The sequence below is a fragment of the Microtus pennsylvanicus genome, chromosome 18 (assembly GCF_037038515.1).
Source record: "Microtus pennsylvanicus isolate mMicPen1 chromosome 18, mMicPen1.hap1, whole genome shotgun sequence".
Lineage (NCBI taxonomy): Eukaryota > Metazoa > Chordata > Mammalia > Rodentia > Cricetidae > Microtus > Microtus pennsylvanicus.
This window is the reverse complement of record NC_134596.1, coordinates 41,873,950-41,901,084: the sequence shown is the minus strand read 5'-3', so window position 1 is coordinate 41,901,084 and position 27,135 is coordinate 41,873,950. Positions and strand designations below refer to the sequence as shown.

Genomic DNA, 27,135 nt, shown 5'->3' with positions numbered 1-27,135 from the left:
ATGGGAGTTATGTGGAAGGAACTAGTCAGGGAAACCAGAGGAGAAGAGGGACTGGGGTCACGGGTGGAGACAGCGTGAAGGCAGTCTTACTGACACAGGAGCAAGGTCTCACCTGTCCATAAGTGACATATTTGTGTAGATCAGAGAGGCTGTATGCTGTTGTTACGACCACCACATACCTCCACTGTCCTGGTCAGGGTCTAACTGCCTCCCTATCTGCACCTCCCTTGATAGCTCCCCGCAGAGGCAGAGAGCTGGCAGGCTACCCCCAGCCTGAATTCCCACCTGCCCTGGAACTTCTGTCTCTGCCTCATTTGGGTGTTGGGGCAATGCTGCCCTTGTGGGATGCGCATCTCCCCTCTTCCACTTCTTGCAAGTGTTTCTGAGGAGTCAGCAGTGGTTCCCTGAGTGTGGTTAGAATCGCCTGCTAATTTGTCTCTGGAACCCATCGTGCCTTCGGAACACTTGATGTCCTGGGAAGGAGTTCAAATAGAAATAAACTTGTTTTTGTAGTTTTGTACCTTACTGAATATACTTTACAACTAATATTTTACTTAAATATTTAAAGAGCTATGTGTTTTTTTTTTTTTTTTTGGTTTTTCGAGACAGGGTTTCTCTGTGGTTTTGGAGCCTGTCCTGGAACTAGCTCTGTAGACCAGGCTGGTCTCGAACTCACAGAGATCCGCCTGCCTCTGCCTCCCGAGTGCTGGGATTAAAGGCGTGCGCCACCATCGCCCGGCCAAGAGCTATGTTTTTTACATTTTATTTTATGCATATGGGTGTTTTGCCAACTTGTATGTCTGTGCACCACATGAATGACCAGTACATTCAGAAGCCAGAAGAGGGCGCTGGATCTCCTGGAGCTGGAGTTACAGGCAGTTTCTGAACTGCTATGTGGGTGCTGGGAATTGAACCTGGGTCTCCTGGAAGAGCAGCCAGTGCTCTTTATAACCTTGCCATCTCTCCAGTCTCCTCACTTAAATATCCAAAAGAGATTTATACATGATGTCATATAATTTTACAGAAGCCAAGACCGCAGGCCAGATGTAAGGATGTTTGTATCAGGACCTGAGTTTTTATAGTCGTGACCTGGACCTCAATTCTCAAGATAAAACACCTCAGATTCCTCTGGGTATCAGAGAAAATCCCTTCACCTGAACCCTGCACTGGATTCCAGTTTCCTATCTGCATCCTTCCCAATCCTATGATTCATTGCAAGGAATCAATGACTGTGTTGAGAGACCAAAGTGGTTAACTTACAAAGGCTTTGAAAAGTTAGTGATCGCCAGCATTTCATTAGTAACAAGGAGTTATTTGTTATCTCAAGAACAATTGCTATCAAATTGTGCATTCAGCACGACGGAAAATTTAACAATGAATTCCACTGTCTCCAGCTTGCAGAGGAAACTCCAGAATCTATACTTTAACAGGGTCCTTGGAGATTTTAATGTTGCCAGTCAGAGGGACACAGTCTGAGAAAGCCCACTTTGAAGCTGTCAAAGCCCTGTGATGGGGGCTGGAGAGATGGCTCAGCGGTTAAGAGCATTGCCTGCTTTCCCAAAGGTCCTGAGTTCAATTCCCAGCAACCACATGGGGGCTCACAACCATCTGTAATGAGGTCTGGTGCCTTCTTCTGGCTTGCAGGCATACACGCAAACAGAATACTGTAATACATAATAAATAAATAAATATTAAAAAAAAAACCAAAGCCCTGTGATGAACCAGGGAAACGTGGCTGGGACAGGACCCTGCTCAGGGCAGCTCATGCCTCAGGAGCAGAACTGGAGTTCAGAGGCTCGGTGAGTCAGACTTACATCACAGCTGGGGCTGTAGTCAGACCTATGCGTGTGGGCACTCACCAGTCTCCTTCACTCTGGGCAGTTCCAAGTGTGGCCATCGGAATAGAGGGGGTTGAGTTTGTAAACCCAGTTTGCTGTTTACAGCTGTATGACTTCAAGAACTGCCCTTCTGGGTGCCAGCGACACGGCTTGGCAGTTAAGAACACACTGCTCTTACGGAGTATCTGAGTTCTAGCTCTTTGCACACACAGTTCACACAACTGCCTGTAACTCCAGCTCCAGAGGGAATCTGATAGCTCTGGTCTCAGGTACATATGTGTGTGTGTGCGCGTGCGCGCACACACACACACACACACACTTTATTAAAAATAAAATCTGGCCAGACGGTGGTGGCACACGCCTTTAATCCCAGCACTTGGGAGGCAGAGGCAGGCAGATCTCTGTGAGTTTGAGGCTAACCTGGTCTACAAAGCTAGTTCCAGAAAAGGCTCCAAAGCTACGGAGAGACCCTGTCTCAAAAACCCACCCCCCCCAAAAAAAAAATCTGAAGAAAAAACCCCCCTGTTTTCCCTGAGCCTCATATCCCTCATCTGTAAAATGGAGGTGTCATTTACTGTTTTCTGAAGTACTATAAAAGTCTATTTATTTATTTATTTTTATTCAGGGCCATTAGGAATAAAATGCAGGGACTCCCCATCCTAAGGATACTTGTACCATTAAACTGCATCCCGGACTCTACAAGTATTTTCTCAGAGCCCAGCCTCTGTTCCTGCCCCCTTTCCAGCTGGGATCGTTTAACACAAGGCCAGCAAGAGACAGTATGAATTCTGCAGCTGCCACATTGATGGATGGCCCTCTGGTAATTGTCTCAGCTAACAAAACTCACACAAGACAAAGGGAAGAGAAAGGCAGATTCAAAGGCTGCCTGCGATGCTGTGGTCTTGCCCTTGCTCCTCACAGGCCTCCGCAGGAGACCAGGGAAATTCAACTGGGAGAAAATGCATTTATCTCCTTTGATATATGGAGAGGGAGACAGGAAGGGGCACGAAGGCCAGTTCTACAGAAGATCAGAAGAAACTGATCATTTCTGGTGTCCCAAGGGATAAGCACCGAGTTCCAATTGTGTCACTCAGTTGGGATGCTCCAATTCCATCTAGTGGTGCCACCAACAAAGGCATTTCTGCTTTCCTTTGCTGTTAAGGACACCAGGCATATGAATGAGTGCATTTATTTTATTTTTTAAAAGATTTTTTATTTTTAAGTGCACGTGTGTGTGTGTGTCTGCCTGTCTGTGGGGGGATTTGTGCACAGGAATTCAGGTACCCGAGGAGGCCAGAAAAGGGTATTTGATCCCAGGTGCTGGGGCTTCAGGGCATTATGAGCTGGGGATCCAACCCAGGTCCTCTGCAGGAAGGAGTGGTGCACGCTCTTAACCACTGTGCCAGCTCTCAAGTCCCAAATGAGTGAATTTTTACCAATGGTGAAATTTCCCTTGAGCATGACAGTCAGTTCTTACTTTAAATCCACTAACTTAATCAACAAACTTCAAAACTATAAGAGCTTCTTTGATTTCTTCTACCATGGCCTTGGGAACCAGTGTCAGCTCTGAGGTCCTGGGGAGCTGATTCTCTTCCACGAGCCTCTGACGTGCTCCTCGCTTCACCTACCCCAACTTGACAGAGGGAACTCCCAGGCAGGAGGCTGAAGAGGGAGAATAATCTGATGGACACAGGAAGTGTGCACCTGTGCTAAGGATACAGGAAGTGTGCACCTGTGCTAAGGACTCAGGAAGTGTGCACCTGTGCAAGGACTCAGGAAGTGTGCAACTGTGCAAGGACTCAGGAAGTGTGTAACTGTGCAAGGACTCAGAAAGTGTGCACCTGTGCAAGGACACAGGAAGTGTGCAACTGTGCAAGGACACAGGAAGTGTGCACCTGTGCAAGGACACAGGAAGTGTGCACCTGTGCCAAGGACACAGGAAGTGTGCAACTGTACTAAGAGCACATGGGAGGTTTATTCTACTTAGGGAAGTGGGACAGTAGCAAAAAAAAAAAGCCAAAAAAATCACAAGTTCAATCTTGGTGATTGGTGACATAATTTTTCCACAAACCGGAGGCATTGTGGGGCTTGTCACAGCCATGAGGCAGTGAAAATAGGTTCTGCCAGCCATGACGGTGGGCGGAGCCACTGGAGGGTAGGAAAGTAGGTAACATTGCTGTCCGTGCAGCCTGAGTGTGTGCAGCCGGACCTGCTACAGTCAGGGGCCTGAGTGATTGGAACCAGGGAAGGCGGAACAGCACAAAGCCGGCCTCCAGGGGCTTCCAACCTGGTTTCAGGAGAAAGGACTCAGAGGTGCTGACTCTGGGGAGCCATGGCCTGGATACGCAGTTCCATCTTGGCCTAGCATCTTTACCGTGTCTTGTTTGTGTTGTTTTTGAGACAGTGTCTCAGCATCTCAGCCCAGGTGGCCCCACACTCCTGAGCGCTGGTCTGTGGATGTGCATGCTTTTCCGGTTGGGGAAGCCCTGCCCGGGGCACTGTACTCCTCTGCTGGGAGGTGACGGGCTCTGCGTCCCCTCAGGCTGCCAGTCTTTCTCTCCAGAACCTCCAACTTCCTTGGAAGTCTCCAGATAAGAATAGCGTGGGCTCGTCAGAGATGCGTGTATTGATCAAGAAACATGTCAACACTTTTAAAAACACTGTACAGGAAACCTTCTCTTAATGAGTGCTTAGGGCATTAAAATTGGATTTGTCATTCATAATTTTGAACTATAAAGGCATTATTATCTCATTGAAGTTCCTCACACCAAATTCCTAATGAGGTAATTACCAGAATAATAATTGCCGTTTAATTTTAAGCAGGCGGGAAGAAAAATGCAGAGTGAAGCAGGCAGCTGGATGTGGGCTGTTCAGTCAGACGTCTGAGGCTCTTCCAGGGAAGGCCGGGGAAGAATGGCTCTCAGTTCATAAAATGGGAGTTTCTCAGAGTGCTGTAGGGGTAGCCAGACTGGGAGGTAAGTGGAGGGGGAGGCTCTCACGTCTCCCTGATGCTGGGTGGCCTCTTGGGGGTGACTTGGATGGATGTAAAGGAGCCTCAAGACTGGCTAAAATTTATCTTCCAGGCAGTATTCAAACGGTGTCTCAGGGAAGGGGCAGACCATGACTTAGCTTCACTGTTCTGCAGTAAAATAGAAAACAGACGCTCCTAGCTGCACTGTGAGGGCTGATAACCATGACACGAAGGCACAAGTGGCGTCAGGATGCTTGGTCATTGTTAGAATCCAGCCCCTCAGTCACCATGACTCACAGCACCAGAGAGAAGAGGACCCCATTCCTTAACTCCACAGGGCTTCACGTGTGTTCAGTTATTTTTATCCATGTATTTTCCCTCTAAGTAGCCCAAATCGCTTTCATTTAGTCTGTCAGCTCGTATTTTTAAAACTCTGAGGTAAAAATAGAAACATTTAAGGCTAAATAAGGAATTTGTATCACACAGCTGCATCCACAGTTGAGTTGTGACTGGAACATCCTCAGAGTCTGAGGGCTTGGTTGCTTGGCTTCATGCCTTTGGGTGGTATCAGAACATCTGTAACATTAGACTCCCTGCACAGCTGGCCTGGGAGGCTTTAGGAAGGGTGTGACTAATGCTGAGCTCAGCAGACTGCCAGAGGGAGGCAGCCTACACAGGATCTCCTGTGTGTAAAACACCAGCACGGTGAGGGTATTAAGTACACAAAATAAATCTCCGTGGCTGTGTGGAATCTCGCTCTTTAAGTTCATTCTGGAAGGCTGCTAGCATTGCTCTCTCGGGACTGGTCGAAGGCTCCCACACTAACAATCACCCAGGGTGGGAATGAGGGACTTGTTAAAGCGCAGGCTCCTGCTGTCAGGGTCAGGTGGATTCTGGTGGCGGTGGGGGTGGTGGCTGTTTAACCAGGTGATCCTGGTACAGGCCCAATGATGATGTATCTTGAGAGAAACACTTTGTTGCTAATCTTCCCCAGCCTTGGGCCAGACACGGAATGAATCCTGTTCAGGGGGTCTCTTTAACTTGCCCTAGGAGGGAGGGCAGCTTGCCAGTGAATGGTGGCAGTTGGGCTCCTCCCCTCACCCGCCCTGCTCAGAAGCCACTATTCCTCCATTAAGCCCGAGCCAGAACAAGTAAGGGATCTCCTCTGACACTGGAGCGTGAGTCTCTTCTGTCATGTATAGCTGTCACCCCACACACTAGCGTTAAACGGCTGTCTCATCTGATGTTTTGGCTTCTGGGACCTTGCTGTGCTGGACACAAGCTATGGACATCTGGGAGGAGGGAAAATGCCTCCAGAAGATGGGGCTGTAGGCAAACCTACAAGGCATTTTCTTAATTGGTGATTGATGGGCACAGCCCATTGTGGGTGGTTCTATCCCTGGAGAGGTGGTCCTGGCTTCTATAAGAAAGCAGGCTGTGCAAGCCATGAGGAGCAAGCCAGCAAGGAGCACCCCTCCGTGGCCTCCAGGTTCCCAGCCAGTTTGAGTTCTTACCTTGGGTTCCTTCAAAGGACTGTGGTTCAGGATATGTAAGTCAAAAAAACCCTTTCCTCCCCAAGTTGCTTTTGGTCAAGGTGTTTCATTGAAGCAATAGTAACCCTAACTGAGACACTGACCCTAGGTCAACAGGCCACACCCCACACTCAGAGAGACAGTAATTACCTTCTGTGAGTTTGCCTTTTGTGTGCAAACCCGCTCGTCCATGCCTATCCAAGGACCTTCTTCATTAGAGTCTCACAGCTGAGCCACCATCTCCTGCCCTGCCTCCTTGGGGAACAGTCCTAATCGGAGCTCACACTAGCTGTCCCATAGCTCCCTGGCCCACTAATTCCGCTCACCTGTCCCGTCCTAGGGTGTAGTAATATGGGGAGCGGCGGCAGGGCTACGTCCCCAATACCCCAGCCGCCTGCTCCGGCTAGCTTATGCCCCGAAATAATTACACGGAAACTGTATTCTTTTAAACACTGCTTGGCCCCTAGCTCTAGCCCTTACTGGCTAATTCTAATATCCCAATCAACCCATCTCTAATAATCTGTGAGCACCGGTCTTACCGGGAAGATTCTAGCCTAAGTCCATCCTGGGTCGGAGCTGGGGCATGGCGTGCGTCTTCCCTGCGGGTAGCATGGCGTCTCTCTGGGGCGTCTGCTCCCTAGAGGAGAGCTGTCGAGTCTGACCTCACTTCCTCTTCCTCCCGGCGTTCTGTTCTGTTTACTCCACCCACCTAAGGGTGGGCCTATCCAATGGGCCTAGCAGTTTCTTTATTGCTTACAATGAAATCAACAGATTGATATATGACACTCCCACATCACTTCCCCTTTTTCTGTTTAAACAAAAAAAAGGAAGGCTTTAACCTTAACATAGCAAAATTACATATAACAAAACAGTTATCAAGTAAAAGTTACAATAATCTTTATCATAACTAAGGAAAACTATAACTATTCTTAACTTCATCAAAGACTCCAGAAAGATACAATATGACCTAAGCAAACAAGAAAAAAGCAACTTTTAAAACTCTAGAAATGACAGAGACATCTCGCTGCCTGGACAGTCACCCAAAGTTCCTCTGTACCGTTGGGGCATCCATCTTCAGCCTTCAGGCCCATGGTATCCAGCAGACATTTCCATAAAGCAGGAAAATTCAAAGTCAGTTCAGTCACTATCTGTTGTGTCCTGCAGAATGTCTCGCAGACTCTTTCATGAATCAGGAACCCCGAAAGATCATCTCACCTTAGGCAAGTTCAGTAGTCCTCTCTCTGCGGGTTCTCTTTGTCCAGTTTATGCAACAGTCCAGGCAAGAACCGCTCCCCATATTACTACACTAGGGACCAAAGCAGAAGCTCTGCCTGGCTCTTGGACCCACTCCTGCTACTGCCCGACAACCCTGGTGACGATGACATGTGGTCTTGTGTGGCCCGGGGCTTCTTTTGAGAAATTCTCTTCTGTAACTCCCTGCTAGTCCCTTGACCTGGCCCCTAGACTGAGTTAGAAGCCACGTAAGGACAAACTCTAGCAAATAGTGGATTAATTCAGTGTCTCAGGCAGTGTGAGGTTCTAAGTATCTGTTGAATTTGTTGAAAGACTTGGTCAACAAGCTTAAACAAAGCCTGCTATCCTAGATATTGTTCACTTTGGGGTTAGAACTTAAGACCAATTATCAAACTATTCCCAAAGGTGTTGCTTTTCTCAGACAGAACAGTAAGAGGGAATGACAGGCCATGCAGAGCTACAGTTATCACAGGCTCCTTTGTGTAAATGCAAAGTTCTAATGCTATGCTGAAAAAGATACAGTTCCCGCCTTCTCACTTGCCATAAATGATGTTCCTGATTCATCTCACGTTTAACTACGTGTCCGTGTACAGGTGAATACATGGATCCCAGAGGTGCAGATCCCCTGGAGCTGGAGTGACATGTGTTTGTGACCGGATACGGGTGCTGGAAATTGAACTCTTAACTACTGCACCATCTCTCACCAGCCCCAAACACAAACATTTAAAATAATAGAAAAATATCCAATAAGGTAATCCCAGATATTCATCCGTCTGGGATGGAACGTTCTCGTGCAACAAGCAAAACCCTATAGAGGCTGCCCAGGGAGAGACCAGAGCTCAGGCCCAGAGGCCCAAGAGCTTAGAGGATTTGTTGAAATTCCAACAAATCCATTTCCTACTCTGAATTTATCTCTCTGTGGCCCGGGTCAAGTCACAAATGCAGCTTGCCAGCCTCGGATGTCACATCTATAAACAGAGGGCAGGGAGGTCCTTATAAGACTCCCTCTGATCACCAGACTGCCAGAGGACCTGAGCAGTGGCATTAAAGTTGGAACTGTTCTGGAAAGAAAGGGAGTGAGGATGGAGGAGAAGGAAGCTAGTTTTGAAGTAACTGTGATTGAAAAGCTACATCTAAGTGAAGCATCCAGTCACTAGGAGAAAGGTTAATACATTTCAGAGCCGTGTGATACAATGGTGTACAATCTACAGAATGTAAGTGTTGTAACCATGGATGAAAACCTGGCGGAACCCAATTTTATACAAAGAATATACACCAGTAATTTTTAAAAAGCTAACTTACATTTTAAAAAGTTTTAAAAATTTTTAACATTGTATTTATTTAGGGTGGGGGGAGAGGCGTGTGTGTGCAGCAGCTTGCATGTGGGCGCCAGAGTTAGTCCTCTTGTATCCTGTGGGTCTCAGGGATTGAACTCAGCCAACCCTAAATGAATACTTTCAGTACCCTAGGGAAAATGCATGGTGGCCAAGAAGGCTCTGTCTGAGCCTGGTTTGTTCTGGTTTTGCCACCCAGAAATTAGACCCCCCCCATCTCAAAATGGCTGTCACCCCCACCAAGTCCTACAATGGCTGCTCCCACTGAGCCCTGCAGAACTGGAGGACCAAGGCAAGTGGTCCGGACTCCAGTTGAGATGAAGGCGTCCTGGCTTCCCTGCAGGCCATTCTCACTGTCCCCACATTTGTGGGTCACACGGGGCCTCTGGCTATTGCCCTATTTCAGGTCACTATATCACTTTGAAGCTCAGTTTTCTACAAACTGACGTTTCCAGAAAAAGCCACGCCTGTACTAAGGACACTCCAGACCTGATCAGCTAACCGGAACTTTGTAATTGTAGGGAGTTGGAGTGTTACAAATCCAGATTCCATTGTCTTGGGCTATCTTCGGTCCCCTTAATATATTCATGGCTCACTTCTGTGACCTAAGACCCTTTGGATTGCTTGGTAAGACAGACTACTGTCTTCTAAAGTCAGTAACATCTGAACCTACAGTTTAGTTTTATCTGCTTGGTGGTAGCCCTCACCTGTGGTCCATCCCCATCCATGTGTTTGGTCAATACACTGATCAACCAATTTCTTTTTCTTTGTGACTAAAGCTCACATAACCATTTTTATGGTGAAACACCCTATCCAAGGAAACCCGTATCTTTGTTCCTAGGCTATGACCATTTAATATGTGTCTCGGAATACCCCATCTTTTATTCCCTTCTGGTGACAGCTGTGTTGTGTGCTGACAGCTTTGGCATCCAGTGTGGGGCCCCAGGGACGATCCACTTTGACAGAAGGCATCCTCTGGATTGAAGCCAGGCACCAGCATAGACTCCTTTTTCCCAACTGCCCTGTGGTCTGCTGGGCAGACACTGGGGAGATTTTCCAAGCCTGGGCCTCCCCTTTGTTTTGGTTCACAGCTGCTGGTTTATTCTGGGCTAGCTGATGGATACATTTGTTTGTTTTTAGAAATTTGTTTGATTTTAGAGCCTTTGGTCAGAGCATCTGGTCACTGGATCTGCGCCAACTCCCACCCCCACCCCCACCCCAATCCCTCTAACATCAAATTCAGACTTTTTTTTCTGATTCTCCTCTTATTTATTGTATTCTTGCCTCTTTTAGTTTAGAAATTCTATGGGCGTCAGATCAAGATACCAAAACTAAGATAGTCTTGTTTCCTTCAGTTCAACAGGGTGGAGGAGTCGGGGAGTCCCCCCATGTGGACAACAGTCTCTTAGAAAGCCCAAGACATGGAGAAGGAATCCTGCAGGCTCAGCGGGGAGGACACATGTTAAGGATGACCTGCTAGTGCCTAGAGTCCCTCACGTTTTCATAAATATGCACGATCAGACTGATAACATCCAGAGACAAATAGGAGGGTAGAATTTTCTGTTTAATGCTTTTGGGCCAACACTAACCACAAGTGACTGAAATCATGAAGAGAGGAAGACTATATACTAATTTTCTTGTGATCCTCACCTTTTCTTCAGAACTTTCTTTCTTTCTTTCTTTTTTTTTTTTTTTTTTGAGACAGGGTTTCTCTGTAGCTTTGGAGCCTGTCCTGGAACTAGCTCAGTCCATGTTATTTCCCTAAAGACCTTTCCTACCCTCCTTCCTTCCTCCCCTCCTTTCTTCCTATTTATTTGTTTGTTTGTTTGAGACAGGGTTTCTCTACTTAGTCCTGGCTGTCCTGGAACTAGCTCTGTAGACCAGGCTGGCTTTGAACTCACAGAGATCCCCCTGTATCTTCCTCCTGAGTGCTGGGATTAAAGGCATGTGCTACCACTGACCAGCTTTTCTTTCTTTCTTTCCCTCCCTCCCTCCCTCCCTCCCTCCCTCCCTCCCTCCCTCTCTCATTCCCTCCCTCTCTTTCTTCTTTTCCTTCTTTTTGAGACAGGGTCTCACCATATAACTCTGGTTGGCTTGGAAGAAGCTCTATAGGTCAGGTGGATCTCAGGATCACAGAGATCTGCCTGCCTCTGCCTCCTGCACCACCATACCTGGCAGGTAAAAGCCCCTGCTGACCTTCCCGAGAACCAGCGCTCAGTTCCCAGCACCACATTAGTGGCTCCCATTTGCCTGTCCCTCTAGCTACAGGGGCTCCAACACCTTCCAGCTCCACAGGCCACACAGGCACATAAATAAGAATAAAATCAGTCTTTCCACAAAGAGACAGAAAATAAATTCCCCCAAAATATTGTTGTCAAAATTAAAAACCCCATAATAATGTTGATGATTGAGTACAATCTTAAGTAATACAGGACTATTAATGAAAAGAGTAGATTTTTAGCCACACTCCGATTGGTGGCCCCGAGGGAGTTAAAAGCCTGACTAGCTGGGAGGAGGAAGGGGACCAGTACAGGTGGGAAGGACAAGAGAGGTAATGGGAAGAGAACAGGGTCAAAATGCATTAGCTAATGCAGGAAAATGTCATAAAGAAATCCATTTAATGCCTAATTACTATATGCTAATGATAAACATGAAGAATCAATTAGAACATAAAGCTTTACTAACGACAGAAACTGCTGTAAATTTAAGCTTGCTAACAATCATTCATTTCTAATTGGTGTCATTAAGACTCGGATTTTATATTTTCTATTTTAGGTTTGCAATGTTTTCATGAACACAGAATAGCAAGGGCCTCACCTCCCCGTTTAATTTATATTTGCAAAGACAAAGCATGAATCAATCAGTGACTCAGATGACTGGTGGATGCCCACAGAGAATCTCACCCGAGCATCCTATGATCTTTCCCAGAAACCCAGAACTTGCTCAGACAGAAAAGCCAAGTGGCACTCAAGCCCGGGTAACAGCAAGCGATGAAGATGGGGCGCATTTACTGCTTACTGTAGGCTGCACTCCACGCTAAGTGCTGCGCACATCACCCATTCACGTGTTAACTAGTGGTCCAGCCGAGGGCTGCGAGGTGCCTCAGCATTCCTGCAGAGCTCCTGAGTTCAGTTCCCAGCACCCACCTGCAACTCCAGTGCCAGGGGATCCGATGCCCTTTTGTGGCCTCCACAGGCTTCTGAACTCACACACACACAGATTCCTCCTTCCTCTACACACACATTTGTTCACATAATTAAACAATAAAAATTTTTTAAAAATCTAGCAGCAAGCACATGGTGACACATGCCTGTATTTCCAGCTTGGAAGGACTGAGAATTTGGGGCCAACCTTGACTGCATTGCAAGTCTCTGTCTCAAAAATAGTCTATTAAGAATTTACCTAAGGGCTGGGTGGTGGTGGCACACGCCTTTAATCCCAGCACTGGAAGGCAGAGGCAGGCAGATCTCTGTGAGTTTGAGGCCAACCTGGTCTACAGAGTGAGTTCTAGAACATCCAAGGCTACACAGAGAAACCCTATCTTGAAAAAGCAAAACAAAACAAAACAAAAAACTACTAAGCACCAGGCTAGGTGCTGGGAGAGCAGTGATGAGGAAGGCAGGAAAGAGAGATGCGGACCTGAGGGAATGTCAGGTCTGTCAACAACTGACAAGCGGGTGTCACTGGTGTCCCTGGTTCTGTGTTACCAATAAGGAAAGAGGTTACGTAACATCTCCAACGTCTTACAGTTAACAAGTCAGACAGCAACGGAACCCAAGGCCCCAAAGCTATAGAGAGGAACTGGATGTGGGGGTAAGGATGTGTGTGCCCTTAAATGGCCGCCTGCCCCCACAGCTCCCTGCCAGACGGCTTCCTCCTGGTCCCTTCCTTCCACGGGAAGTTAGCTTCTGCATCCTAACTTCACATAGGCAAACTTCTCCCGGAAGTGGTCATGACCAGGCTTATCTCACTTCCTGGCATTCCTCAACGCGTACCAAACACTCCTGTAATTTTCCTGCCACGCGTGCCCCTCACTAGACCAAGCACTCCCACAGACAGGTCTCTGTGTAACTTCTCCACACCGCCAAGGATAAACGACCACTTCCTCCTCACCTACTCTGTTCCACTCTGTCAAAACAATAACAAGGAAAGCAGCCAGCACTGGCTGTGGTTGTTATACAAACGTTAACTTTGCCAGAGTCACCATGACTCTGTGGTCTCTACTGTGTTACTGTGACCTTCCCAAGGCCACATAGACTTTAAGCTAAAGTTCAGGGTTCAAACTCAGGTTGTGATGGTCACCAACCCCTGCTCTAAACACCAGGACACCCCTCAGGTTGTGGTGGTCGCCAACCCCTGCTCTAAACGCCAGGACATGCCCTGGGTGCAAGCCACTCTTCTGCCTCCAGCCTTCCAACGGAATCACCCAGCCCTGCAGGGCTCCTGTACAGCTCTCCTCCCTGATGATGGTCACCTTCATGGTGGCCTGCCGGCAACTCAGATAATGAATTCACGTCACTCTCTCGTGACAGCGGTCCCCTCTAACAGGGTCATGCGCTTGTTGCCACGAACAGAGAGACCCAGTGTCCCAGCCTTTCAAGCTTTTAAGATGGCCTCATTGAATTTGGAATAAAACCATTAATCTCCCTGCGTTACTATTACGGAATTAAGACATAAATCCAACCTAATTCCCTGCTTTTTACAGCATAAGCCTCTTTCATAACTAAAAGCCCCACAGGCCAGGGATTTAGAAAGAGGAAAAACTGAGTGAAACTGCACACTACCTAAGTGTGGGGCTCCTGACTCAGCTCAGGATGGGATTTGGTCAGAGCACCTGCTGTGTCCCTGTGATTTCAATGTTCAACCAGAGCTGAGACCCCCCACCTGGGAGGGGGAAGCATCAGGCGTGGGAGCAGGAAGCAGAGAGGCTGGAAACACAAGCTAAGCCGGATCCTGGAAAGCAGTGACCTCAAGCCAAAGTGAAGGGTCCACAGAGAGGTTAGGACAAGAAGTGGGGAGACCCCTCTACCCAAACACACAGATAGTGTTGATGGAGGGTGACTGTATGGATTTAGGGGAGGGAGATCAGCCCTTTCTAGAACAGTGTGTGGAACTGGAGGGCTGGGTGACAGAAGTGACCTGATGGAGGAGCTACACGATTCAGACAGGGCTCCTGTCGGGAATGTTCTGAATGAGAAGTGAACTCCTGGGCCTGTCTGACCACTGACGGGTATGAGAACTCAGTTTCCATCCTTCCCTGACTCTACATCCTTATATGGCGATGTTAGTCTGGCTAACTCAGGACACAAAGGCAAGTGAGTCTCTGTGAGCTAGGGGCCAGCCAGGCTATATCCTAGAGAATCCTAAATAGAAGCTGGGAAGACAACTATAACTCAGTCAGAGACGCACTAGTGTGAGGGCTTGAGTTCAGTGAGCAGCAAGCCCATAGCGTGTCGGGTACACAACATGTGCCGGAGAGGCTGAGGCAGGAGGATTCTTAAAAGTTTTCTGGCGAGGGCTGGAGAGATGGCTCAGAGGTTAAGAGCACTGATTGTTCTTTCAGAGGACCTGAGTTCAGTTCCCAGCACCCATATGGTGACTCACAACCATCTGTGATGAGATCTGGTGCCCTCTTCTGGCCTGCAGGGATACGTGCTGGCGGAACACTGTATATATAATAAATAAATAAAATCTTTAAAAAAAGTTTTCTGGCGAGCTATGCCAACCTGATTAGCAGTCTCCAGGTGCCAGTAAGAGACCCTGTCTCAAAGCTGGGCCTCACCTGTGATATCCAAGGTTGTCCTTTGGCACAAGCACAGCACAGCACACGTGCACACATGCACACATGCACGTGCACACGCCCCTAATTAAAGACACAAGAGCAAGTGTCCGAGTGAGCAAGCACTCAGCAATGCGACGGAAGCACCGTGCTGCCTCTGCCCTCTCACTGTTTTCTCTCTGTCTTTTAATTGCTGTGATTTAATTGCAAGAAAGCCTTGGTAGAAGGCTTGAGAAAATACACTGTAGGCAATGCCACCAAGCGGGCCGATGCTGTGAAGTCACCGCTAGGAAATGGACGGTGACCACAGAGCACAGCAGAGTGAATGAGGTAGTGTTTTCCCTGGCTCTTGAGGGTTTTGTGGCCTGAGGTCTGGGCACAGTTTCCACCCCACATTGGGCTTGATCCTGCAGAATGCCTTCCATTCATGTGCGAATAATTACACGTTGGTATGGAAGACATGAGAGCCGTTATTTACTACAGCTACTCAATGTGTCTTCCAGTGTGGGGGAAGCTAGGAGGCAGGGACAGTCAGCGACTGGCCTGGCTCTCCTGAGTTGGGAAGGCAAGCATGGAAACCAGCAGCCTGTCACTCACTGACCCACCCCACCCCACCCCTGCAGATGGGTGCACGCGGAACTCTGGTCTCAGCGTCCTTCTCTCTTCTCTTCTCTTCTCTTCTCCTCTCATCCCTTCTCTCTCTCTCTCTCCTCCACTGCTCTTCCTCCCCAACTCTTCTCTTCTCTTCCTCTCCCCCACCCAGACTAACATCTCTGGGCTTGGTTCTCACCAACAGGTTGATGTTGTCCAAATTTTTCTTTTTCTGTTCTTTCTCTTTCTCCTGAGCATCAAACTTTATCTTCATCTGGATACTTTTTTTGGTTAATAGACACACACACACACACACACACACACCCTAGAAGTCTACATGTCCTAACCTCTGACTCATGTAGGCCAATGCCATTCTCACGCATACAGAAGACATGACTTTTCCAACACCCCGGGAGGTTCCTCAGCCTCGCTGAAAGCATCGCTACTCCAACCACCATCGGAGATTCCTGCTTGTGTGGGAATGTCATATGAAAGGGGGCATGCAGTAAATGCAGGTGCATGCAGTAAATGCAGGTGTATTTATTTCCTCCCACTCGCCATTATGCCTGTGATCTACCTAAATCAGGGTGTCATGGGCTTTTTCACTGCTACACAGCAACGGCTCTCAGTTAGGAATAAATCCTTGCTGCCACGGGGGTGTTTTATGGAGATACTTTTATTGCTACAACCAGGGCAGGGAAGGATAGGAAATACCTCTGGCATGACGTGGGTAGAGGCCATGAATAGGGCCGGGGTGTTGCCAAATACCCTGCACTGCAAAAGCAAAAGGCAGCCCTTCATGAAAAGGACACTGAAAATGTCTCAACGCTGAGACGAAAAATCTCTGTGTATCAGTCTCCTATAGCAGCCACAACAAACTGCCAGAATGGAATGGTCGGAACACAAGGCCGGGCCTGGAGGAAGGGACCTGTAATCCCAGCTCCTTAGGAAGCTGAGGCAGGATGGAAGATCACAAGCAAAGGCCTTCTTCAGTGAGTTCAAAGCCAACTGGGGTGACTTACTGAGACCTGGTCTGAAAAAAATAGAGCTGATGATGTAGCTCAATGGTAGAGTGCTTGCCTAATGTGCACACGGGGAGAGAGAGAGGAAAAGGAGGAGGGAAGAGAACCCACACAAACTTATGGAGGAAGCTCTGCTGTTCAGTCATCGATTAACAGGTCTTGCTGGGGTCTGTGCGGGGCAGCCCACATTTCCCCCTTTCCCCAGCTTCAAGGCATGCTTCCTGTTTCTGCCACACTCTTTCCAGTCTTTAAACCTAAAAACAGGCGGCAAGACCATGAGCCTGCATCTCTCTGACACTGTCTTCCTGTTTCTCTTCTGTGCTCAGACCCAGTCCTCTGGGGTTATCCAGGCTATTCTCCCCATCTCAAGATCTATCTACATAGTCGCCTTTGCCTATGTACCCACAGGCTCCAGCTATTAGAGCGGGGCATCTTGAGGGAAGTGCTGTCCTCCCCACTCGACCCTGCTATAATGCTCTCCATCACCTGCGGGCTCTTACACACTTGCACTGTGCTCGTTTCTCCAGCGAGGATGCTACATGCATTCTTGCACACACCTCCTGTGCTCATTTCTGTTAGGCGAGATCTAAGGAAGGAGCTGTTGAGTAATAGGGCAAAGGAACAAATGCTATAACGTGATTGTGCCAGCAGTATTTCCGTTTTCATTTTCTACTGAGACTCTCTTTGTAAACCTTCTGAAGACATTGCCAACTCAACTTGTCCAAACTGTTCTGTTAGCTCACTCAGTGGCTCGGTGTTTCCCCGCCATACGGAGCAGGCATCAAGGGAACATCCTAGACACAGCCTGCCTATTGGTACCTTATCCTGTACCGTCAACACGTGTGCCTACCTTGCTGAAGGTCTTATCATCTCTCATCTGGACAGTTCTTTTTTTTTTCCCTTGCCCCTGGTGGTCTCAGACTTATACCTCAAGTTCATCCTTCCCACCTCTGGCAAAGTCACCTTTCCTAAAATTCCCACCAGATTCCCTTCATTTATAGGATAAAGGAGCTGGCCTGAGCCTGTCTTGGTCCCTCCTCGAGCATTCCCCACTTGGCACACAACTCACACTCTGCCCTACCCGACCAGCACAGGAATTGCACAGCACGTACGTTTCTGTCTACTAAACACAAGTGCCTGCGAGCCAGGGCCGCTTCATCATCCCAGGACTTAGTTCAGGCCCTGACACGGTAGACACAAGCATTTGGTGACTTAAAAACAAACTCGCTAATGAGGCCTGGGAAGAGGAACGCAAATGGAGGGAAAAACCAACATACACAAAGTCTGTACTTTCAGTGGTCCGAAAACCTCTGACAGGTCAAGGCCCATCACGGAAGTGACAGTTCTATTTCTGCTGGGTGTTCTTCAACAGAACCAAATTTCATTCTTTGGGAAGACAAAGAAGCAAAATTAATCTCAATAAGATTAGCCTTGGCTGGGTGGTGTTGGCGCACGCCTTTAATCCCAGCACTTGGGAGGCAGAGGCAGGAGGATCTCTGTAAGTTTGAAGCCAGCCTGGTCTACAAGAGCGAGTTCCAAGACAGCCAGGAATCTTACATAGAGAAACCCAGTCTCAAAAACCAACCAAACAAACAAAGACTAACTTTGAAAAAGGAGAGAAGGCACAAATTAATATTAGGTATGAAAAAGATAAAGCTACAGGTAAATAGAGATATTTAAAAATTTAAAAGAATGCGATTATCAAGTTTATGTCAATAAAATTCAAAATCAGAAACCAGAAAATATCAATATGAACTTCTGGAACTGGCTCAAGAAGAAATAAGAAAAAGCTTGCATTGAAGATATCTAAACTGTAGTAATATATATTCACAAAAAAAGCATGTCCAAAGCTGATCCAATACTGAAGAAACACCCTCTTACACAACTTATTCCAAACAACTTAAAAGAGGAGAGTCTATTCAGCTAATCTTATAACCTCACCCCAATACTACATGAATCCAGTACAGAAAAAATTGAAAATGTCAGACCAATTTCACATACAAATACACATGCTAGTATATTTTAATTTAAAAACAGCAAGTCACGCTCAGCATAATAAAATCATTTCTTTTATCTAAGCAGGGTTTATCCCAGGACAATAAATAAGCCTTAGTATCAGGAAGAAATCTATTAACATTAAAAAGTAAAAGCAGATGTCAGTTGATATCAACAGGATCAAACGAACACCCACTTGAGTAGGTGAAGGAGAAGTGTCCTAACCTGGTCTCTGAAAAACAGAGCAGACTTCATCTTCTACGATAAAATTTCAGAAGCAGTCCTGTGTCCCCGGACAGACAGCTATTATCCCAGGCCACTCAAAACAACACCAGACATTCTAACGAATACAAAACACAACACAAACAAGACACGGACATGTTGGAAGCATGACAACAGATTACCACTTGCTAGAAATATATAATCATCCCCTAGAAGACAAACTAATCACCATGTGATAAGGTTATGGAACACAAGATGAACTTAGAGAAATAAATGTGTCCGACCAATGATACGTTAGCAAATGTAGCTACTGTGCTCCTCACAAAAGGAACAATAAATAAAGGGTAGAGAAAAATAAGAGCAAATGAGAGTGTGGCATTAGCTCAGGCTGATGGAACAGAACAAGGGGTCCAGAAATGACACCCAAGTATATGGGACGCTTCCATGCTAGAGGAGAGACATCGTCTATTAAGGGGAAGGCAAGTCTTATGAAGAGTATGGGACACACATGTGAGGGGAAGGGGAAAGCTTTTTTTTAAAGGTTTGTTTTATTTTTATTAATGCATACATGTGTGCATGTCTCCGAACATATGCATGTCAGATCACCTGGAGCTGGATTACAGGTACTTAGGAGTTGCCAAATATGGGTGCTGGGGATTCAGATCCATTGCAAGAGCAGCAATTGCTCTGCTAAACCATCTCTCCAGCTACACCAATCTCCAGTCCTAGGGGATTTGATTCCTAAGTCGTTCTACAAATGAATAAAAAAATCCAATGAGGTGCTACAAGGACACATGCTCAACTATGTTCATAGCAGCGTTGTCATAGACAGAACCTGGAAACAACCTAAATGCCCCTTGACTAAAGGATAGATAAGGAAAATGTGGTACATTTACACAATGGAGTACTACACAGCAGAAAAAATGACATCTTGAAATTTGCAGGCAATAGATGGATCTAGAAAACATTATATTGAGTGAGGTAACTCAGAACCAGAAAGACAAATATAATATGTACTCACTCAGAAGTGGTTTTTAGACAGACATAAAGAAAAAAAAGCCTATAATTTACAATCCCAGAGAACCTAGACAACAAAGAGGACCCTAAGAGAGACATACATGGATCTAATCTACAAGGGAAGCAAAAAAAGACAAGATCTGAGTAAATTGGGAGCATGGGGACTATGGGAGACGGTAGAAGGGGAGGGGGAAAGGAAGGGAAGGGAGCAGAGAAAAATATATAACTTAATAAAAACAATTTTAAAAAATAAAAAAATCCAATGAGGTTACTACAGACTAAACTGTAAAAGGATAATATAAAACTTTTAAAAACTACATGTAAGATTACGTATCTATATAAGATCTTATGGAGAAAAATTATGTAGGCAAAGATGCAACAGACTTGAATAAAAAAAACATGCTTACGCCGGGCAGTGGTGGCTTACGTGGGGCGGTGGTGGCGCACGCCTTTAATCCCAGCACTTGGGAGGCAGAGGCAGGCGGATCTCTGTGAGTTTGAGGCCAGCCTGGTCTACAAGAGCTAGTTCCAGGACAGGAACCAAAAGCTACGGAGAAACCCTGTCTCGAAAATAAAAAAAATAAATAAAAAAAACATGCTTGCATAAGGGCAACCCATCCCCTTAAAAACAGTAGTGTTTTGCCAAAGAAAGCCTTAAGTCTAACTTAGCAACAGGAATAGATCTGGGGGCTCCAGTTTAAACTTGCCCGGTAGAATGTCTGAGGACATGGCCCAGGAATCTGGGGCTTGGGAAATTCTCTAGGCAGTTCTTCCACAGCCTGAAGTCTGAGAGCCCCGACTTAGGAAGAGGCTGTTATGTTATGGGCTGGATGTTCAAATGCAAGGCCATACCCTGCATGAACTGCATCAGAGTTTCTGAGTGGGACACATATACATCAGCATTAAAAAAAAATGTATGTGTTCCCATGTGTGTGCATGTGGAGGCCAGGGGTTGATATCACGTGTTTTCCTTGGTCTTGCTCAGCCTTATTTTTGACACAGGTCCCTCCCTGAGCCTAGAACTCATGAATCCAGCTAGGCTGGCTGGCTGTTACGCTCTGGGCATCTGTAGCTGTTTGCTCCAGGGCTGGGGTTGCAGAGACATGCTGCCCCATCTGACACTTTATGTGGGTTCTGAGGATCTGGACTCAGGCTCTCTGCTTGCCCAGTGATCACTTTACTAATTGAGCCTCTCTCCAGGCCATGCATCAGCATCTGTGCAGCAAGGTTGAGGTGCTTGCCCCAGGCGAAGGCTTGGGCAGAGAGGCCTGTGTGTCCCGCTGGCCTTTCCCGGGTGACATTGCCTTCTAGTGTAACTTGGCATGATTCAGGCTTTATTCCAGTTAAAGGAGACACAATCTCCTTCCTTATGTAGGATTAAAGCATGCTCATTGGTACCCCGCACCCTGCACCCTGGTTGATGTATAGCAGGGCTTGGAGGTCATCTCATGCTCTAAGTTCAACCATGTGAAACTGCAAAGAATTTATCAAAATGTAGGTGCATAAACATTTCCCTAAGCACCCCAAATCCCGTACGATCAGCAAATCCAGGCACAGATTAGACCGTGATGCTCACAAACACGACAAAGCAAAGCCCTTCTCTTTGAGTCCTCACAGGCTGGGGGATGGGGGCAAGCACATTCAAGTAAGCAAAGACAGAAGAGTTTACATAGTACATTCTGAGTCAAAAGGAAGGATTCTTCTAAAAGGCAGGACTGCGGAAGGTGCTGAAGAGTCAATATCTCAGGCTGTCATGAGGCATTGCTATGACTTGGGAAGTAGAAAATTAGGGACGTGTGTAGTTGGTGCATAGGGAGAAAGCCAAGTCAGATGGGCCTTCTCCAACCCTCATGCGGGGCTGGAAGGCAGGCACCGAAGGCTCTTTTTCTTTCTGAGTTCCTGTTATTGCGCTCATTTTTCAAGTGTTTTGCCTTTGTTTTATTATTTCCACCTCCCAGAGTCTCCGCCGATTTCATCTAGGAAGGGTTTGTCATTAGCATTTCTACAGGGAGCACCTGCTACCCCATCCATTCCTATTAGCTGACAGCCAGGGCAATGGGGCTGACTAGGAGAGGGATCTTAATCCCCTGCTTATGACTGACTTATTTCCTAATTGAGGATGCTGGGTCGAATGTCACAAACGGCGTCCCAATAAAAATCCGCCTTTACGACACGGTTCTCAGTTTTAAAGTTTCATCTATGTAAAAGGCATATGTTAAAATTTTATCAACCGCACGATTATGAATAATGACGAAGATACCTCAGACACCACTTGAGTGTGAAAATCCCGGGCTGGTGTGATGGGTTATGACTCGGCTGGGCTGCCAAACAGGAAGAACAACATCTCAAAACCAGAGAACTATCCAGGGTAGCAGATGTTACTCACTGACTGTTACTTAGCATATATACGATTCTGCACATCAAATGTCCATTACAGACCAAAGGAGAAGATGATGGATCCTACGTCCTTTTCTCTTTACTAAGCAAACTGCTAGCTTTGCTGTCAAGTGATGGATGTCACTTGTAAAGCCCAGGAGAGGAACCAGCTGCCATGGCGTAAACACACCGTGATTTATTGGGAGCGGCAGAAGAAAAGGTTTTAGAAATCAAATTATCATTGACGTGGAGCTTAATTCGGTTTCTACGGTGACATTAGGCCCCTCTACAGTAGACGTGGAACACACTTAAATTAAGGAACTATCCAGAATCATAGCGAGAAAGAGTGTCAGACAATAGGCAAGGTAAAAAAAAAAAATCAACGTTCCAAATAGGCCCATACATCCCAAACATTTTTTTCTCTACAGCATAAATGTGTTAATTTATAGAATGTATTACTTCTTCATAGCTACTTTCACCCAAAGTCCATTCCTCTAGAATTGATTAATATTTCTTCTGGAACAACAACAACAGCCACAAAGTAAATTCCACAACTAATTTGTAATAAATTCAAATTGTTCATTAAAGAAATGTCTTTTAGCAAGACTCGTTTTCTTCACGTTTCAAAATACAGCAAAAGGGCATCAATGGCCACAAAGTCAGATGTATGTATTTTACAGAGTCATATGTATGTATATATTTTACAGAAAGAGTGATTCCGCTAGACTTCCGGTAGCTGGTAAAAGCCGTCATTCTCACCGGCGTCAACAGTGTCCGCTACTCTGTCTGACCATCCAGTATTTGTGTAATTGGAAACATGGAGGAGGGCATGCCTACTACAGGTGAGGTTCTGCTGTGGGGAAGACTGCTCTACGGAACAAAGGTGCACCAACATCGGGAGCTCACTTTCGACTGTCTGACCCAGCGTCCACAAACAGAACAACTCCAGCCAGTTCAACCTGAGCTGAACGGGATCACCCGAGGCAGTGTGGGAACCTTGAGTTGGCATGATCTCTACGAAGGTCAGAAGGAGGAAGATCCTCGTGGGTGGTGGGTAAGGTTCCATCCGCCAGGCAGGGCAGAATGGAAACAGGAAGATGAAAGGGGCTGGAATCCGATGTCAGGCTACCCACAGGCTTCTCAGGTAATGAACCAGGACTTGTGAGCGAGAAAACCATGGCAGAACCAAAAAGGCATGTCTTTCTTTGTGAGTTTCTTTAATGCCCCGGCTTGTTTGTTCCCTTCTCTCCTTTGATCATCCATTTCTAGTATAAACATTATTGTGAAAACCCCACTTCCCTGTGGCTGTCCAAGAAAAAGGAGCTTCTCCCTTGCTTGAACCAGAGCTTTAGAAGGAAGTGATGTACCCCTTCTGGGAGACCAGTATGGCTGTGATACCAGTTAACCCAGAGAGCTAGGGGGCGGGGGAACAGAACTCACGAAGACATGGAATTCTGAGGCAGGGGTCTGATTTTTGCCTTAACAAGAGAGTTTCTACACCTCCCGGTCTTCTGATGTGTGAAGAGGTGCTTGCCACATTGGCTGAGGAAGACTATCGTTCTGACCTGAGGCCACATACAGTGTTGGTGGAAGACACTATCTCAACAGCCCTCCCCCACACCTGCAGGGGAAAGGCACCTAACTGAATGTGGCTGATGAAGGGCCCCATGAAGAGCTATGTCTGGACGCCACTAACTCATTCACTCGCCACGCACACCTGCTTCCCCAGAACCCCAAGTTTGGCGTTAGACGTTCAAGTCAACCAGGATCTACCAGCTAAGTGATGTTGGTTGAAACACAAAGGAAGGATTGAAAGCTAAACATTCAATGGATGGATAAAGGGTGAGAAGGTAGGTTGGAAGGCTGAGTCTGCAGCACAGAATTCTAGAAATGTGTGTGTGTGTGTGTGTGTGTGTGTGTGTGTGTGTGTGTGTGTAAAACGGGAACATTTCCATTCTTGAACTCATTCATTTACAAGGAATGTGTATGTATGTGCCAGAGAGGACAAGAAACGCATCTACTAAACACAGGGAAAAAGCTGCCTCTACAGGGAAGAGGGCTGGAGTTCTAGGGATCAGAAACCAGAGTAAGAAGGCATCGTGTATGAGATTACAATGGAAACAAAAAACCACCACTGTGTCCCAGGCATGGCCGGTCCTCATGAGTCACCTCTTTCCATCCTCCCAACGGCCAGCACAATATTTGGCATATAGTCAACACTCAAAACTGTACAGAAAAGGTCCTAGTGTGGACGGTCCTGAGATAACTATTATTGATTACATCTTACAGATAAGATCTTGAGGTCCAGGAAGGTTAAGAAGCTGCCCCCACGTGTCAAAGCTACTAAAGACGCCAGAGAAAAATGCCTTCAAAGCACCAGTGGTTGAGGAGAGTCATTTGTAAGGATCGTGTGGGGAAATCTCCAAAAGGGTGTGGTGCTTGAGTGTCAGCCAGGGACCGGGAGAGGGAGCGAATAAGAGGCCAAGAGAAAAAAATGGACTAGGAAGGAGAAAGGATTGCTTGGGAAGAACTGGAAAGCCAACTGGGGCGCGTGGGGGGGGGGTTGGGGGGGGCAGGATCCAGGCTGAGGTAGCAGGTGAATTGGGTGGGCCAGGAGGAAAGCGCACTTCAGCTGGGAGGAAACTGACAAGGTCTCTGTGGGGCAGATGGGGTGCTGAACTAGGCAGCAGGGAGGGCAGTGTGGTCTAGGGGTGGCACAAAAAAAAAAAAAAAAAAACGAGCTGGGAAGACCAGGGTGGAAAATGTTAAGGACCAGCCTACAGGGTGGGGCAGGGAAGTCTGAGTAGTGAGCGTTCTGGAATGTCGTGGCTAGGGAGAGGGCGTGGTCTGAATGCAAGGCTTTCAGTGGGGGAAGTGAACCCTGGGTAGTCCTAGCGAGGGGGATGAGGGTGACCAGCATCACCTGCTGCCCCTGTCTCACCTGTAGGAGCTGCTCACTGTACTCGTCACCTCCTCCCGGATTTGCCTATTCAGGGCATCTGCCACGGCGCGCCCTTTGCCACCTTCGGGCCCTGAGGCTTGGGCATGGGCAGCGGGTGTCTGCTCGTGCCCCTCAGAGCGACGCACCATCCAGGCCGGTCCCGCCTTCCTCCTGGTGTCGCGCTCGTCTGCACCAGAGGCCTTTCCAGCTGCAGGGCCGCCCTCCTGGGTCAGGGACTGGGCTGGGGGCAGAGGCGACTCATCGTGCCCTTCGGTGCGAGTCACCATCCACGCGGGCCCGGCCCTCCTGCGTGTGTCACGGGGGTCTGCACCAGAGGCCTTTCCAGCTGCAGGGCCGCCCTCCTGGGTCAGGGACTGGGCCGGGGGCAGAGGCGACTCATCGTGCCCTTCGGTGCGAGTCACCATCCAAGCCGGTCCCGCCTTCCTGCGTGTATCGCGGGGGTCTGCACCAGAGGCCTTTCCAGCTGCAGGGCCGCCCTCCTGGGTCAGGGACTGGGCCGGGGGCAGAGGTGACTCCTCATGCCCTTCGGTGCGAGTCACCATCCACGAGGGCCCGGCCCTCCTGCGTGTATCGCGGGGGTCTGCACCAGAGGCCTTTCCAGCTGCAGGGCCGCCCTCCTGGGTCAGGGACTGGGCCGGGGGCAGAGGCGACTCCTCATGCCCTTCGTTGCGAGTCACCATCCACGAGGGCCCAGCCTTTCTGCGTGTGTCGCGCTGGTCTATACCGGACGCTTTTCCCGCCGCCGGCACCCCGGCTCCTCCAGCGCCTTCCGGGTCCCGGGCTTCGGCAGAGGTCTGCATGGCCCCGCGCTCTTGACTCTGCGGCCGACGCTTGGGTACCCCAAGAATAGACTGGGAAGGTTGCGTTGTCGAAGGGATCTGCACCGGCTTGGGGATCCAGGGGTGGTCCCCGCGGCGGGGCAGTGGCCAGGCGCGAAAGTCCTTCTGGTACTGGGTCTCGCGCTCGAAGGGCGCGTCGGAGGGCTGGTACTCGCTGCGCGGCCGGCAGCTGGGTTCTGGCCGCTGCACCTTCCAAGCGCGGTAGTCTTGTCGCATCACCGAATCCGCGGGGCCTGAGCCGGAAGTGGAGCCAGAGGCCGCGCCCAGACCCAGCCCGCTCCGGCCGTGGGCGGTTGCAGTCTCGCGGTCACCGCTGGGCCCGGGCGCTGGCCCTGTTGCCCGGGCAACTACATCCGACTCGCCCTGGGCCGGCTGCGTCTCTATGGCGACAGCGCGCGAGGGGGGCGCTATCGCTGACTGCAGCGGCGCTAGCGGCTGCGGCGGGGCTCCTGGATGCTCGGTGGCCTCCGAGTACTTGGTGAAAACCAACGGCACTGCAATGTCCGCCTTGTCCAGCTGGTTCCAGAAGCGGGCAATGCAGCAGGCCCTTGTGATGCACGGCCACGCCATGATGATGCTAGGTGCAAAACCGGTCGTCTCTCTCTTTTAGTCGTCCTAAATCAAACCTCCAGTCTCCCTTTAACCCCAACCCAGACCCTCCAATGTGGTTCCCACTGCTTCCTCCCCTTAGCAGCCGTTTGCCTCTTCCTCCTCCCTCAAAGAGCACCCAGGGACGAGGCACTGCTGAAATAAAGTCCGCAAAGTCCCTCGATTACCGGCTGCAAACGCCTTCGGCAGAGAACCTGCTGTAGCCGGCGACAGATGTGAGCGAGGCTCGGCGTTCCAGAATCCAGGCCTAGAGCGTCTGGGCGCGCCCTCCCTGCGGCTACGGTGTCGTGGAGACCCCGGCCGAGTGAGGAGATGCTTGGCAGGGAGGCTGTGGGCTTAAGCCATGGCGCAGAGAGAGGACTGGGCAGAATCCGCAAACAGGCTCATGTCTCCTTTATGTCTGGTTCAAGTGGGCCGCCTAGTAGGGCTAGGCAGCGGTCACCTCCAACCCAGACAGAGCCGAGAGCCCAGCTGCCTCTGCCGTCTCAATACCCCTGGTGATGCCGCAGCCGCCGCCGCCGTCTCTGCTGCAGAGAGGCGGCCCCACCCTTTTCTGCAAGGGGTGGAGGGTGATCAAGAAAAGATGCTGAGAGTATGCGCGCTGCAGAAAAAAATCACCTGCTGTCGTCAGCGCGCGCTGCTGAGAGGTTGCCCTCTCCCTGTCCCCTCCCCCCTTCTCTCCAGCAGCTCCTCCCTCCTCTGTTCCTAGGCAACGACAGAACTGGGTCCTTGGTAGGTTCAAGTCCCAAGCTCCTAAGGACTTGCTGTCCTTGGGTTGCTGGCTTCTCATCCTG

At 48.5% G+C, this 27,135-nt stretch overlaps 1 protein-coding gene across 2 annotated transcripts in view; it reads right to left on the bottom strand.

Moving 5' to 3' along the window:
• Map6 (microtubule associated protein 6) overlaps window positions 1–26,896 on the bottom strand; it is a 62,824-nt gene extending 35,928 nt beyond the window's left edge. Inside the window, exon 1 of one of the 2 annotated variants that reach the window (XM_075953068.1) lies at window positions 24,873–26,896. In XM_075953068.1, the coding sequence (XP_075809183.1) occupies window positions 24,873–26,302 (1,430 nt within the window). In that variant the 5' untranslated portion in view covers window positions 26,303–26,896. The remainder of the gene's footprint in view (window positions 1–24,872) is intronic. The other variant, XM_075953069.1, reaches the window with a different exon arrangement.
• Between the last annotated feature and the right edge of the window lie 239 nt (window positions 26,897–27,135).